The sequence below is a fragment of the Schistocerca serialis genome, chromosome 1 (genome assembly GCF_023864345.2).
Source record: "Schistocerca serialis cubense isolate TAMUIC-IGC-003099 chromosome 1, iqSchSeri2.2, whole genome shotgun sequence".
Taxonomy (NCBI): Eukaryota; Metazoa; Arthropoda; class Insecta; order Orthoptera; family Acrididae; genus Schistocerca; species Schistocerca serialis.
The window spans coordinates 1045091710-1045106090 of NC_064638.1; the positions used below are offsets into that span (position 1 = coordinate 1045091710).

Here is a 14381-nt window from a genome sequence, read left to right on the forward strand (position 1 = left end):
TCCCTGCTTAGCCATTTTGCACTTCCTCTCGATCTCATTTTTGAGACGTTTGTATTCCTTTTTGCCTGCTTCATTTACAGCATTTTTATATTTTCTCCTTTCATCAATTAAATTCAATATTTTTTCTGTTACCCAAGGATTTCTATTAGCCCTCGTCTCTTTACCTACTTGATCGTCTGCTGCTTTCACTACTTCATCCCTCAGAGCTACCCATTCTTCTTCTACTGTATTTCTTTCCCCCATTCCTGTCAATTGTTCCCTTATGCTCTCCCTGCAACTCTGTACAACCTCTAGAGATAAGAAACATAAAATACACCGGATCTCCTACTGAAAATACACAAATCTATTAATGAAATCCTATCACTGAATATTCGGTTAACTGTATTTCATTCAGCAGCTACTCTCACATTCACATTGTCGTATTCACATTGTAGCTTGGTAAAGCTACAGAAGTACGACAAAAGACTTCACGTTGATTAAGATAGCCATTTTTGTATGATATTATGATGAGACCCCAGTTGTATTATTGTAGCGCATATTAATAACGTTTCCCGTTAGGCTATTGAAAAAAAATAGATACAAATATAAGATAAATTGTCAACAATATATTCCACCGCGTTATCGAAAACCATTTGATGATGTGCGGGTAATTTTTCGATCCCATGCAGGTAATGACTTGCTGATTCTGAGTTAAGCCACGTGTAAAGCACAATCACCAAAACAAAAACAAACAAAAGAAAAAAACTAACTTCCTTGGTGGTTGATCGATAAGGGCGAGGAAGGTAAACACATGCGGTTGCCAGGTTAGAAGATGCGCAATAGGTATGTTTGTCAACGAAGCTCCTCGGTGCTGTCTTCTATGTCGCTTGTGTTAGTTACTCCTCGACTGCAAAGCATCTCATTTATTGCCAAAAACGTCAACTGCAAAGGAATGTCCCTGTGAAGCAGTTTGTAACACAAAACGCCTACCTACTTTGCGCCACCAAATGTATATCAACAACAATAAAATTTGTTGACGTATACAGACCATTGTTTGACATAACTTTTGTTAAGGCTTACCCACTGTTTTGTCCTTATGAAGTTACCGTATGGTACTTCAAATCGCAATCAGGCTTCACTGATTTAGGTTTACGGTGACCTCCTTCAATCTGTTTCAGCAAATGCAAGGATCAGCCCTTTGAAATAGCGCAGATGACACCCTTCCCCATCTTTTCCAGTTCGCGTCTAATCCCGTTTTCGACGAGATGTTGTACAATAACCCTCCTTTTCTTTTAACCTCAATATGACTTATGAAGGCAAATCTCACACAAAGGTTAACTGATCATCACATTTGTCAATTATCGGATACACTGCCATTGACCATGGTAGTAAATTGAATGTGGTGATTAATGTATCTCAAATCAGTCATACTTGGAACGATACAACTGAACTTTCTCGAAAGCACGCATTCCATTCCATACAGGGGACAGGTGTTTCGAATTGCCTCCACTGCTTTCATATTAAACACAAACAGAACACAATGGTACAAATATCAGACTTTACTCCGTTTTAGAGCCCATTTTCTAATGTATAAATGACGCTCCTCATAATGCCAGAAATGAGAAATATTCAAGTTGTCATGGCACGACCTATACTACAAACTTGAACAAAGTAAGACCATTGTTAAATACGTTTATAGTAACATGCCATACAAAATCGCCACGAAGCATCCAGAAACACAGTATTATATAACACAAAATGTTTCATAATATCGTACTTGTTAATTTGAGTGCAGAAAAGTCCGCTGGAGATCATAGACTCTATGCCTGATATATCGTGATCACTTGGGTGGAAGCAGGTCTGCATCAAATGGCCGATGGCTAATGGAGCTGAAATTGATTTTAGCATGACCAACACCCATGAGCCATTTCGTTAACATGTTTCATTAAGAATTTTCTGTTACTGGGTGACTAGAAAAATAACGAGAATCTCTCTGACCTTCTGTCAGATTGATGCTCTTAGCAGACAGACGGAATGTGCCTTTAAAAAGCAAGGAAAAGGATGAGTTTGATATCACCACTTGGCCCTCGTACTGCGTGACATTGACAATAGCTGATGTGTAAGTCAACACATCTCTCCCCATGTGCTGCTTACCCCTTTATGACAAAAACATGATGCTTAAACATGTGAAATTCGGGGTTGGTTGGACTGAGACTAGCTTCAAATGACTCAGATGTGGGTTTGATTTCCACTGGGGGTACCAGTTTTTAATAGCCACTAACATACCCTCTTCATCTCCAGTAACAGCAAGTAAAGAACCCAGGACTGCACTGTGGTTCCAATCAACATTAAACATTGATGAAGGTTTCTTGGGTCTCCAGCAGGATGGTAGCATTGATGTATCGCGATGTTTCGGGAAGTGTCATACTACCCATCTTATGGCGAAGTCTCGAGATTCGCAGAGAGTGGAGTATTCATATGTGCGGTCACCCCTCTCCACTAGACCTCGGGATGCTGTGGTGGACCAGCAGCGTGGGCACGGTGGTGGGGGTAGCGGTCGCCCTGGCGGCCGCGATCAGTTCTCGGTGTAAGCATGAGTTTCTGGAGTACCTCAACAGCATCCACACGAATATCAAATTTACTGTGGAAATGGAGGAAAATCTTTGGCTACAGATGTGACAGTTATTGTGGACAGGCTGTATGGAAGGGACTTCTTGGTATGTAATGCATGGCAGCTGTCGAAGTGGAGGTACTGCTGTTGGTTGATACATAGGTTTGATGTGGAAGGAAGTTCTGATGTAGTCATTAACAGCACATCAACTGCAGCACCTCTCCCAGGGTTTGTGACCATGATGGTTGGAAGCTAGACAACTAGAAACTGTGGCCTAATCAGATGAGTCCTGATTTCAGTTGGAGCTGGTCCAGCTGAACTGATTGACTTGTAAAGGTTATGTTCAGCTATTTGGAGACTATCTCCAACCATTCTTGGATGTCATGTTCCCAAACAAAAATGTCATGTCAGGGGGCCACAGTTCATCATGAAAAACATTCTATACAATTCAACTGAATGGTTTTGCCACCAAGATCATCCAACATCAATCCTCTCAAACTGAATATTAAGGACATAATCTAGATGTCAGTTCATTCACAGCATCCGGCACTGGCAACACTTCCGCAATTGTGGGTGACGCAATATTTCTGCAGGGGACTTCCAGCGACGTCTTGAATCCATATCATGTCAAGTTGCTGCACTATGCTGGGAAAAAGAAGGTCTGACATGGTATTAGGTCTTCTGCAACCCCAGTTTTACAGAGAGATGCAAGTCAATGGTTGATATTTTTAATTTTTGTATTTTAATTTCTTTCCCTGGAAGATTATTGAAAATGAAAACTGCAGCATACTGCACAAATTGCTGCAATTTTTAAAGAAAGTTCTTCATGCTGCAGTTATTTTTCTATCTAATTTTCATCATGCCATTTTCTTTTGAATAAGTCTGTGTTATTAACCATAAATCCCATGTGTACAGGGCTGACAGAATTACACAAACACATTGCACATTGTTCTGAGAGCCATTTTCTGAGCTAAGAATATTCTTTGTAAATTCTTACAGTATATGGCTAAATGATTTGATACAGTGAAAGTATGCAAAGTAACAAGTTTCAGTGTCAGATGCAGAGGAAATTATGCTAGTAGTATAGATAGCAGCGTTAAGTTTCTATACGGGATCATAATCTCATACTGTGAAGAGAGTTTTTCGTTTATTTTGGGTACAAAGAATTTGAAATGATGAACTTGAATGATTATTTGAGCTCTTTCTGAGAGTAAAAGTTTACTTCTACAACAGATCTGTGTCTGCTCTTTATGCTGTATGCTCTGTGCTTTGTTGCTGTTAAGTGTTAATTTGTTTTCTGCAAGTCATGAGCTAATCTTATTCACTTCCATACTTGCTGTACCATTCACATTAAATTTCCTGTCTCTCATAATGACACTTGTGTCACTTGAAAATAGAACAATATTTGAATCACTTGCCATGTAAAGAAGCAAAAATGAAGTACCTATGAACAAGAAAGTCTCCACAACATTGATGGTAATACCATGTGTGCTATAAAACAGATTACATTTATCTGTAAAATGTGAAGTAAGATTCCTGAAAATAATTTTAAAAAATATTTTTATCATCGATAGTTTTAATTATCACATTAAAGAAATCCAGGTGCAGTCATGAAACTTGGTGATTGTGTCAGCCCTCTTCATATTCACCCATCAATGCATTATATTTTCCCCACAGTGGATGATTTGGTGTAGACCTTGGCTGTAGAAGTCTGCATTTTCAATGTTCATGAAATGCATGACCTCAAAAATCATCTTATTATCTTGCTGTAAGTGCCTGCCATAAATGGTTTCTTCACATGATGAAAGGGAAAGAAGCCACTGGGTGTCATGTCAGGAGAATATTGGGAGCATGAAGTGGTTGAGGCAAAATTTGATAGCACAAAGAAGCATCAAGTGTGACTCCTTCTTGTGTAGAGTGAGCTGTAGCATCACTACAAACCAAAAACACACTCTTTGATGTCCACACATGACTCTTCATTCATCACAGCTCATCAGGAAATTTCAGCGGTATGCACTTGTGTAAGTTTCCCCTTACAAACATAATCTCCCATAATCTGTTTGCTGTTCACCATTGTAGTCCCAGAAAACACTCAGCATCACCTTGCCTGATGCTTTTCTTTTCTTTTTTTTTCGTTGTGTGTGTGTGTGTGTGTGTGTGTGTGTGTGTGTGTGTCTGTGTGGATTGCTATGGGACAGGTACAGCATTTCTGCTCTGCCTTGATTCAGTGGACTTTTTGAATGGGTGTGAGCAGTCTTGAATACCTAGCAGATAGCTACTTTTGTCATGTTCAGAATGTCATGCAAAATATTGAAAACTGATTTTCACTTCTTTCCCTATCAACTCAGTTGTGCTGTGCTGGTCTTCGAAATTTCTGGGCACCCATTTCCCATGTGATTCTGAATTCTTCACAAAGATATGGTCTGCACTTCATTCTTCATCATTGAGATTTTTCTGGCCCCACTGGAAGTATATGCACCACTTAACCAATGTGTCATAAGATGATGTATTGTTGCTGTACCCATCTGTGACCTCATCATGTGTTGTTGCAGTATTGTTTCCCTTCAAATACTAGAAAGAAATTGCTACGCTGTACTTCATTTTATCAGTGAGTTACATTATTTTCTTTTGGCTCCTGTAGTGACATGCTGTGGTGCAGGAAATTTGATGATTATCAGCACCAGAAACATATACGTGCAAAAACACAGAAAACTTAATTGTAATTCTTCAGGATTTACCAGCTATTTGCTGACGTTCTTGATATAGGAGGGAGGTTAGAGTTCAATATCTCATCAACAGTGAGGTCTTTAGCGACTTAGCAGAAGCTTGGGTTACAGAAGGATGACGAAGTAAATCAGCCACGCCCTTTTCAAAGGAACCATCCTGGCATTTGTCTGGAACAATTAAGGGAAATCATGGAAAACCTAGATCTGGATGGCCAGACAGGCATTTGAACCACTGTCCTCCCAAATGTGAGGTTATTGATTTGTTGTGTGTACTGCAGTTGTATCATAACCTTCCTTGCATGATATTTCAGTGATGAGACTCACTGCATGCATCAGGTGCTGCCTGTTTCAGGTAGCTCCTGATGAAGGCAATGAGTCACATCACCAAAATATCATACAAGAAAGACTATGATATCTGACAGTACACTCAAGAATTCAAGACTGTTGAAATTAATTTACATGATAATTAAAACTTTATGATTACCCCTTGTATTTAAACAAGGCTTAACAGGCTTTGGAAGACACAATTAAACCCAAAAAGTTTGTGACCAATTAAAGAACACAATTGAAGAAAAAGAAGTGGAACTGCTGTATCACCAGATCTTGCATCTCCAGATTTACTTTAGCTGGAGTTGCTTAAGAAAGAAAGTATACCTTTAAATACCAACAATTCATGCAAGTATGACTGAAGTTATTGTAAACATCTGCAGAGATACTGACTAGAAAATGGTATTGCATCATCAGGAATCTTTATACAAATAATAGGCCCTATCAGGACATCACTTTTTTAACAGTTATTTTGGGTCTTCATGGAAGATGAATAAAGATTCCCATGTGGAGTCAACCTTCTTTTTCATTGACAATACTGCCATAATGACCATTGCAGTCTTGAAGGCCCTTGTCATTCACATCAGTTTTGTCTGTACTGTTTACCTTTTGGCCACATGTATAATATAAACAATTAATACCATGAAAGGAAAAGTTAATTGTGTATCATATACAATCATGCAAATAGCTTATAGTTACCAGCTCTGATATACGAGGTGCATTCAAGTTCTAAGGCCTCCGATTTTTTTTCTCCGGACTGGAAAGAGATAAAAACATGTGCATTGTTTTAAAATGAGGCCGCGTTCATTGTCAGTACGTCCCAGAATGGCAGCACTGTATGGCAGATGGAATTTTACCGCCGGCGGCAAGAATGAGAACTGTTTTAAATACTTAAAATGGCGACGTTTTCCTTACTTGAACAGTGAGCAATCATTCGTTTTCTGAATTTGCGTGGTGTGAAACCAATTGAAATTCATCCACAGTTGAAGGAGACATGTGGTGATGGAGTTATGGATGTGTCAAAAGTGCGTTCGTGGGTGCGACAGTTTAATGAAGGCAGAACATCATGTGACAACAAACCGAAACAACCTCAGGCTCGCACAAGCCGGTCTGACGACATGATCGAGAAAGTGGAGAGAATTGTTTTGGGGGATCGCCGAATGACTGTTGAACAGATCACCTCCAGAGTTGGCATTTCTGTGGGTTCTGTGCACACAATCCTGCATGACGACCTGAAAATGCGAAAAGTGTCATCCAGGTGGGTGCCATGAATGCTGATGGACGACCACATGGCTGCCCATGTGGCATGTTGCCAAGCAATGTTGACGCACAACGACAGCATGAATGGGACTTTCTTTTCGTCGGTTGTGACAATGGATGAGACGTGGATGCCATTTTTCAATCTAGAAACAAAGCGCCAGTCAGCTCAATGGAAGCACACAGATTCACTGCCACCAAAAAAATTTCGGGTAACCGCCAGTGCTGAAAAAATGATAGTGTCCATGTTCTGGGACAGCGAGGGCGTAATCCTTACCCACTGCGTTCCAAAGGGCACTACAGTAACAGGTGCATCCTACGAAAATGTTTTGAAGAACAAATTCCTTCCTGCACTGCAACAAAAATGTCCGGGAAGGGCTGCGCGTGTGCTGTTTCACCAAGACAATGCACCCGCACGTCGAGCTAACATTACGCAACAGTTTCTTCGTGATAACAACTTTGAAGTGATTCCTCATGCTCCCTACTCACCTGACCTGGCTCCTAGTGACTTTTGGCTTTTTCCAACAATGAAAGACACTCTCCGTGGCCGCACATTCACCAGCCATGCTGCTATTGCCTCAGCGATTTTCCAGTGGTCAAAACAGACTCCTAAAGAAGCCTTCGCCGCTGCCGTGGAATCATGGCGTCAGCGTTGTGAAGAATGTGTACGTCTGCAGGGCGATTACGTCGAGAAGTAATGCCAGTTTCATCAATTTCGGGTGAGTAGTTAATTAGAAAAAAAATCGGAGGCCTTAGAACTTGAATGCACCTCGTATGTTTAGTTTGATAGATGGTGCTCTATTTATCAACATTTCTGAGGTCACAGCATGCTGAATTAAGTTACTTCCCTGTATTGTAATAATTCAGTAGAAAATAGATGATATTCCTGATTAAGTTTCAATAAATCATTTTGTAATGTTATTTTCACCTCTGTATTTGCAAATTACTGTAGATAGTTATCAAGAGCAACAATACTGTTACCTTTCTTTACGTTTTGTCCCAGGGACGTGTGAACCAGTATGGGATACAATTTCATGCTGGCCAGAGACAGAACCTGGACAATACCAGATTCTACCATGTGCAGACTATATTCTAGGTTTTGATCCTATGGTAATGATCATATTTTGTCAAATATCTTTTGATGATTAAGCTTAACACTTAATCACACAATGAAATTTACAGTATTTCACTGGCATTGGGGCAAAACTTTTTATTTTTTAAATGCTATCAGCTTGGTTATCATGTTTCACAGAATGTTATTGACCTTTTTACTCTCTTTCTAATGTAAATTTTCATATGAGTTTGTTACTATAACTACATGTTTTTATTGAAATACTGCTTTTTCATATGGTGTCATTATGTTGAGCAAGGAAATCCTGATTACATATTGCAATACATTAAATTTAACAACAATATCAGAAGGATGTATTTCCATTCACATACAGGAGGCATTGAGACACAAAAAGGCACAATAAAAAGACTTCCAAACATTTAAGCTTTCAGACAAAAAAAGGCCTTCTTCCAAAATAGAAACATACATTCAAACAAGACTTGTGCTTGCTTGTATCAATAAATTATTCCAAAATAACTCCAGCAAAGCAATGACTTACTCAAGTCACACTCTGTTATGGGATCATTTCTCCCTTACATCCATAATACGCTGTCCACCACAGCTTTCTATCATCCTCCTAACCCTTGGAACATCCTAATCAAACCATGTAACAGTCTCAGCATTTCTGGTCCATTATCCATACCACAATGTTCCTACTCTGCAACTAATCCCACTCTAAAATCAATCACATGCACTTGCCCTTACCACTTACTCCAGTTGCATTACTAGTAAATCCTACAGTATCATATAAAGAGTAACATGTGAAACCATGCATGAGATCACCACATGGCTTTTTAGATAAGAAAGAATACCTGAAGCTAGGTGCATACATCAGTGGGCACAGAAGAATTGACTGCCTTAAGGACAACCAGTTCTCAGTAGCTGAGCAGACTTCATCATGACTGAAGAGACTGAAGTATCTGATATACCGTATGAGCCTATTGGACCCTCTCACTCAGCACTAGTTTCCCGAAACTCTGGAGATGGGAAGCTTGCTCTCAAACATATTTTTACATTCAACACCCCCCCCCCCCCCCCCAGTCTTCTCTGCTCCCCCCTTCTGTACTATGCTCCTATTAGTAGCAGTACATTATCCTGAAGGAAAGTTTCATTGCTTTTAATATCTTTTTGAATTCTAAAAGAATTCGACTTACTACCACACTGACATTTTTTTACTGATGTTTTATAATTTGAGGGTATCAAAAATGAGGTTTGTGACAGGCTTGCAGATTTTTTATAGGAAGGATGCAGCATGTTAATTTGGATAGAGAGCCACTGATAGATGTAGCAGTAACTGCAGGCATTGCCTAGGGAAGTGTGTTGAGACTCTAGCTGTACACGTTGTACAGTAATGAGTTGGTTGATGATAGTAATAGAAACCTCAGACTTTTCACAGATGATACTGATATCCTTAATGAGTAGTCTGAAAACATGTGCAGAAATATTCAGTCAGATCTTAATATCTAAAAGCGATGTGAAGATTGGTAGCTTCCTTTAAATATTCAGAAATTTAAATTCATGTGTTTCAAAAACCACAGAAAGGTAGTCTTGTATGACTAAAAAATAGAGTCACACCTGGAATGGGTCAACTCATTGGTGTAATCAGTGTGGAGGTACTGAAAGTAATGTTCACATAGACTCACTTGTTGGTAAAGCAGGTAGTAGTCTTCAGCTCACAGGTAGGACATTGAGAAAATGCAATCAGAAAGGTGAATGCATACAAAATACTGTCTGAAACATCCCAGTACATTATGCAAGTGCAGTGGACCCATACCAAATATTACTAACTAGGGATGCTGAACTTTTACAAGATGGGCAGTGCGAAATGTTACAGGTCTGTTTCTGTAACAGAAGAGCCTAATGGAAGTGCTGACAAAACCTAAACTGACAGGCCCTTGAAGATATCAACTATCCTGTGAAAGCCTACATAGGAAATTTCAAGAAAAAGTATTAAGTGAACAAGCTAGGAATATATTTCAGTCCCTTATGTATCACTCTCTTACAGGCCCAGAAGACAAGATTAGATTCAATACAGTGCCTGCTGAAGCAATAAAGCTGTCATTTTATCTGCACTCTGTATGTGGGTGGAAAGGGAAGAAATCCTAATATTAATTTCAATGAGAAGTACTCTCTGCTGTGTTCTTTACAGTGGTTTTAAGAACATGGACACAGATGTAAATATAACTTTTCAAATTAAAGAAATATTGCTACACCCATTTTGTGTAACACACTCTCAATTACATAAAAAATATGGATACACTGCAATCACATGATAGTTCACAATTCCAGTCCACTGGGTCACGTAGTGTAGTGTGAGCATGGTAGAGACTTTAGCACAACATAATCTGAAGTGTCTTACAGTGGCTCAGTAGTAAGGTCTTATCTTCAGATTGATGTCAAAGCAACCAGGCCCCCTGTGATATTCTGCTGGCATCTCTTACCAACTGCTGGAGGAGTTCCTCCTGGCAGACATTGCAGCATATTAACCTAGCTGTCAAATGACAGAGATACAGTATCCCTCCCCTCTTTAATCTGTATGTATGACCAGAAGTGTACTCATCAGTATCATGATCACTCTACTGGTATGGGGGAGGTTTGGGTAGGCAAGTTAGCTAAGGGTTCACTGTCCATCTCAACACATGATGTTACTGTGTCCTCTTCTTGTGGCTAGGCATTATGCTGATCTCACGATTGCCCAGAACTACTATTCTCATATCTGGGTCCATCATGGAAGTTAGTGGTGCTGGATGTGGAGCACACTATTCTGCAGGACTGTTTTGCAATATTTTATGGAGCTATGCCATGTACTGTAACTAGCTGTGTATCATGATCAGACAGACCATTCATAAAAGGAAAAGTTTTTATTTGTTTAAACCTATCTTGGTCTACAAAAACATTATCTATCAGTGTTCTGCTTTCATGTAGCACCAGAGTAGGATAATCAATAACTGATGTCAAATTGGAAGAACCAAGTAATACTTCACAGTCAAGCTTTCTGCGAGACTCTTTCAGAAAATCTACATTGAAATTGCCACAAAAAAGTTGTGTATTGTCTGTATTGAACTGGGGACCTAAAAACAATGGACAGGCTTCATCCTGCTGTAGCCCTCACTGGTTCACTACCCTACAACAGGCCACAGCAGTCCACCCAACTCCCTGCTGCTCCACGCCGAACCAAGAGTTATTGTGTGGTACGGCCCTTAGCAGACCCAGCCCCGGGAATGTCTCATACCAGATGAGTGTAGCCCCAAGTGTTTGCATGGTAGAGTAATTATAATGTATGTGTACATGGAGACAGTGTCTGTGCAGCAATCGCTGACATAATGTAACTGAGGCAGAATAAGGGGAAGCAGCTCACATTTGCTGAAGCAGATGGAAAACCACCTTATAAACCATCCACAGGCTGGCCGGCACACCAGACCATGACCCTAATCCACCGGGCGGATTCGTGACGGGGACCGGCATGTCTTCCTGCTCGGGAAGCAGCGTGTTAGACCGTGCAAGCCGGGCGGTCTCACAAATAAGTTACTTCCACATCTGACAATGACTCTCCATCCAAGAGAACATACTGTGTACCAAAAAGTTATCAGTCCAGTTGCAAATTTCACTTGGAAGTCCATATGATCATACTTTTCACAATAAGTGTAGGTGTGGTACTGAGTCAGATGCTTTATGAAATCAAGAAATACTGTATCTACCTGACTGCCTTGATCCAAAGCTTTCAGTATGTCGTGTGAGAAAAATGTATGTTAGGTTTCACATGATTGATGTTTTTGGAATCTTTGCTGGCTGGCATGGAGAAGATCATTCTGTTTGAGATACTTCATTATTTTTCAACTCAGAATATGTTCTAAGATTCTAAAACAATCCAATGTCAAGGATAATGGATGGTAGTTTTGTGGATCTTCAGTATTTTTCTGATCTACTCTTCCTTATCTCAGAGGAAAACAAACATACTGGTGGTGTCAAAGTGGAGAGGAGTGTCACAACTACACACATTTACTATTACTTACCTTGAGGTTTGGTTTCACCCTGAAAATAAGCTGTTTGTCACTCCATTTTATGTACACAGTCTACTGTCAATGCAGGGATGCACTTTCTTTCATAATAGTGCATTTAGAAGAATGAGAGTGTTGTTTTATCTCTAAAATTAATTTGATGTTATTTGACAGAACTTTTTAAGTTTCTACTGTTAATGTATTATTAATTGCCACACACTAGTGCAAATTAGCATTTGTAGTCAACAATGATGCCAAAGTAATATCATTTTCCTGGTACACCCCTAAATGATATCACAGTAAACATAAAAGACATCAGAATGAAACTGGTGTCATCAAGCTTAATCACTTTTGCAAGTATAAGCTTTCATCAGTACGACATATGAGATTTTTGTTGCTGCTGCTACCACATGGGGCTTAGACAGATGGAGAGATAATACAATACACCACTTGACCACTTTTCCAATTAAAAATTACTGTAATTCGATTTCACAGATGATCATATCCAATTGGCTCTCATGATCTTATAAGTAAATGTGAGTTTCCCTACATTAATATAGTGTACCTGTGGCTGAGTGAGGTAAATGTAATGAATCAAACAGTGCTGCAGCCACAGTTCTGTATTCAGGGCACTGACCACCACAGTCAAAGACCCATACTGACACAGCACCCTCAGTATCAAGTCATTTTTGTGTTCCGACAGACTTTCGTGATACAATGACCAAGTCCTCAAGAAACTTCCATGTCATGGAAGAATGCACCAGCGCAACCTCTTGCACATAATTGGCTTCCTGACATGAGTCTTTAAGTCCCTGGGGTTAGCCAGCCATTATTGCACAGCTGAGCTATGTTATGGTGCTCACTCCGTGTCAGGTGCAGTCATGAAGATAGTGATATAAGTATGATGTAGCTGCTAACATCGGCACCATCCCTTGTACTCTTGACTGCTGCCTGACTTCCCATGCTCTTGGGATCCCTGTGCCCTGCCACCCATGTTTCAGGGCTTGAAATGAGCTCTCACCAGCTCTGCACCACTGAGGCCTGATGCAGCCAGCTGTAGCCACCAATCCTCCAGTGTGGAGTTTGGGGCACTGTGTCACCCTACTGTCAAATGAGCACCTTTACTGGGACAGTAGCAGACACTGCATCAGGTCTGCTATGGGCTCAGTCACACAAGATGCCTATGAGGCCCAACACAGCTTCAGCGAGGCTCAGTATGCGCTGCCGCTGACAAGAATGATGCTGCGAGGACAGCTGCACTGGAAGACACTGCAGTGACATATTTTCCACACTTGACAAGTTACAAATAACTTGGAATGAAGGGCAACCATGGCTGTGATTAAGTATTGTAAATGGTGAAAACCACAACAGCTGCATCAAAATGATTTATTAACAACTACTTTCATGGCGTTATGGTCACATCCTCAGCTAACAGACTGTTGACCTAAAAAAGATACCTAAATCATAATTATAACTGTCCTAAAGCAGGAACTACCTAATTAATATAGTGTTGATTAGCAAATGAGATATACATACCTTTCAATACTAATGTTCTTAAAATCTTCATAAGGGTAAATAATACAAGCTGTACTCTTACCCTCCCACATCACAATACATTGTCTTAGTATCTTCACTATTTTCAAAAGCTTTGAGTGGTGTAAGATGCACAAAATAATAACTTTCTTTTCATCTTCATTATCTCGTTGTTGTTGTCAGTGGCTCACAGTCTTGTCTAGGGGTACATTCTTGCAGCTGGAATTTCGATTTCTTAGGTTCTTGATGACCAAAAAGCTGATGAAGATTTGTCTGTATTATTCTTGAATTTTATTATTTGTCACATCTTTCAACATTACACTGTTTTTTACATTTCACACATTCAGAAAAAACCAATAAGAACATATTTGGTGACAAACTCCATCAGAGGCATGCCCACCACTACTTACATTCTGCAATACTCACAATTTCCAAAAAGTTTACAAAGCAGAAGAGTTTAAAGACTTTCTTTACCAAAGAAGAATCTTCCCTAAAATATATCATTATTTTGTAAATCAATCTAGAAATAATTTTAATAATTATTGTCAGATTGTAAAGTTAATAATATGAATTTTAAGTATGCCAGAAATTCTGTAATTTCAATTATTTTTAAAAGAAGAGTAATTTTAACTGTTAGTACATATTGATTGTAACACATTAATTTCTTTTTATACATTTTTAGCCTGAAATATAATACATTGTATACAAAATCATATGAATTCCTTTAGCTGAGATAATTTTAACCTATGCAAGAATTGATAGTATACATGGTATCAGTTATCTCTATAAAAAAAAAAAGAGATAATGTTAGAGGAAGGTGACTTGTTATAATATCCCCC

At 39.4% G+C, this 14381-nt stretch overlaps 1 protein-coding gene across 5 annotated transcripts in view; it reads left to right on the top strand.

Annotated features, from left to right (window-relative positions):
• Nucleotides 1-14381, top strand: part of LOC126414647 (parathyroid hormone/parathyroid hormone-related peptide receptor-like) — a 510473-nt gene that overhangs the window by 286246 nt on the left and 209846 nt on the right. For 3 of the 5 annotated variants that reach the window (XM_050083365.1, XM_050083364.1, XM_050083366.1), the window contains one exon: nt 7904-8010. The exons of the other annotated variants lie outside the window; for them this stretch is intronic. In XM_050083365.1, coding sequence (XP_049939322.1) covers nt 7904-8010 — 107 coding nt within the window. The remainder of the gene's footprint in view (nt 1-7903; nt 8011-14381) is intronic. 5 annotated transcript variants of the gene reach the window in all.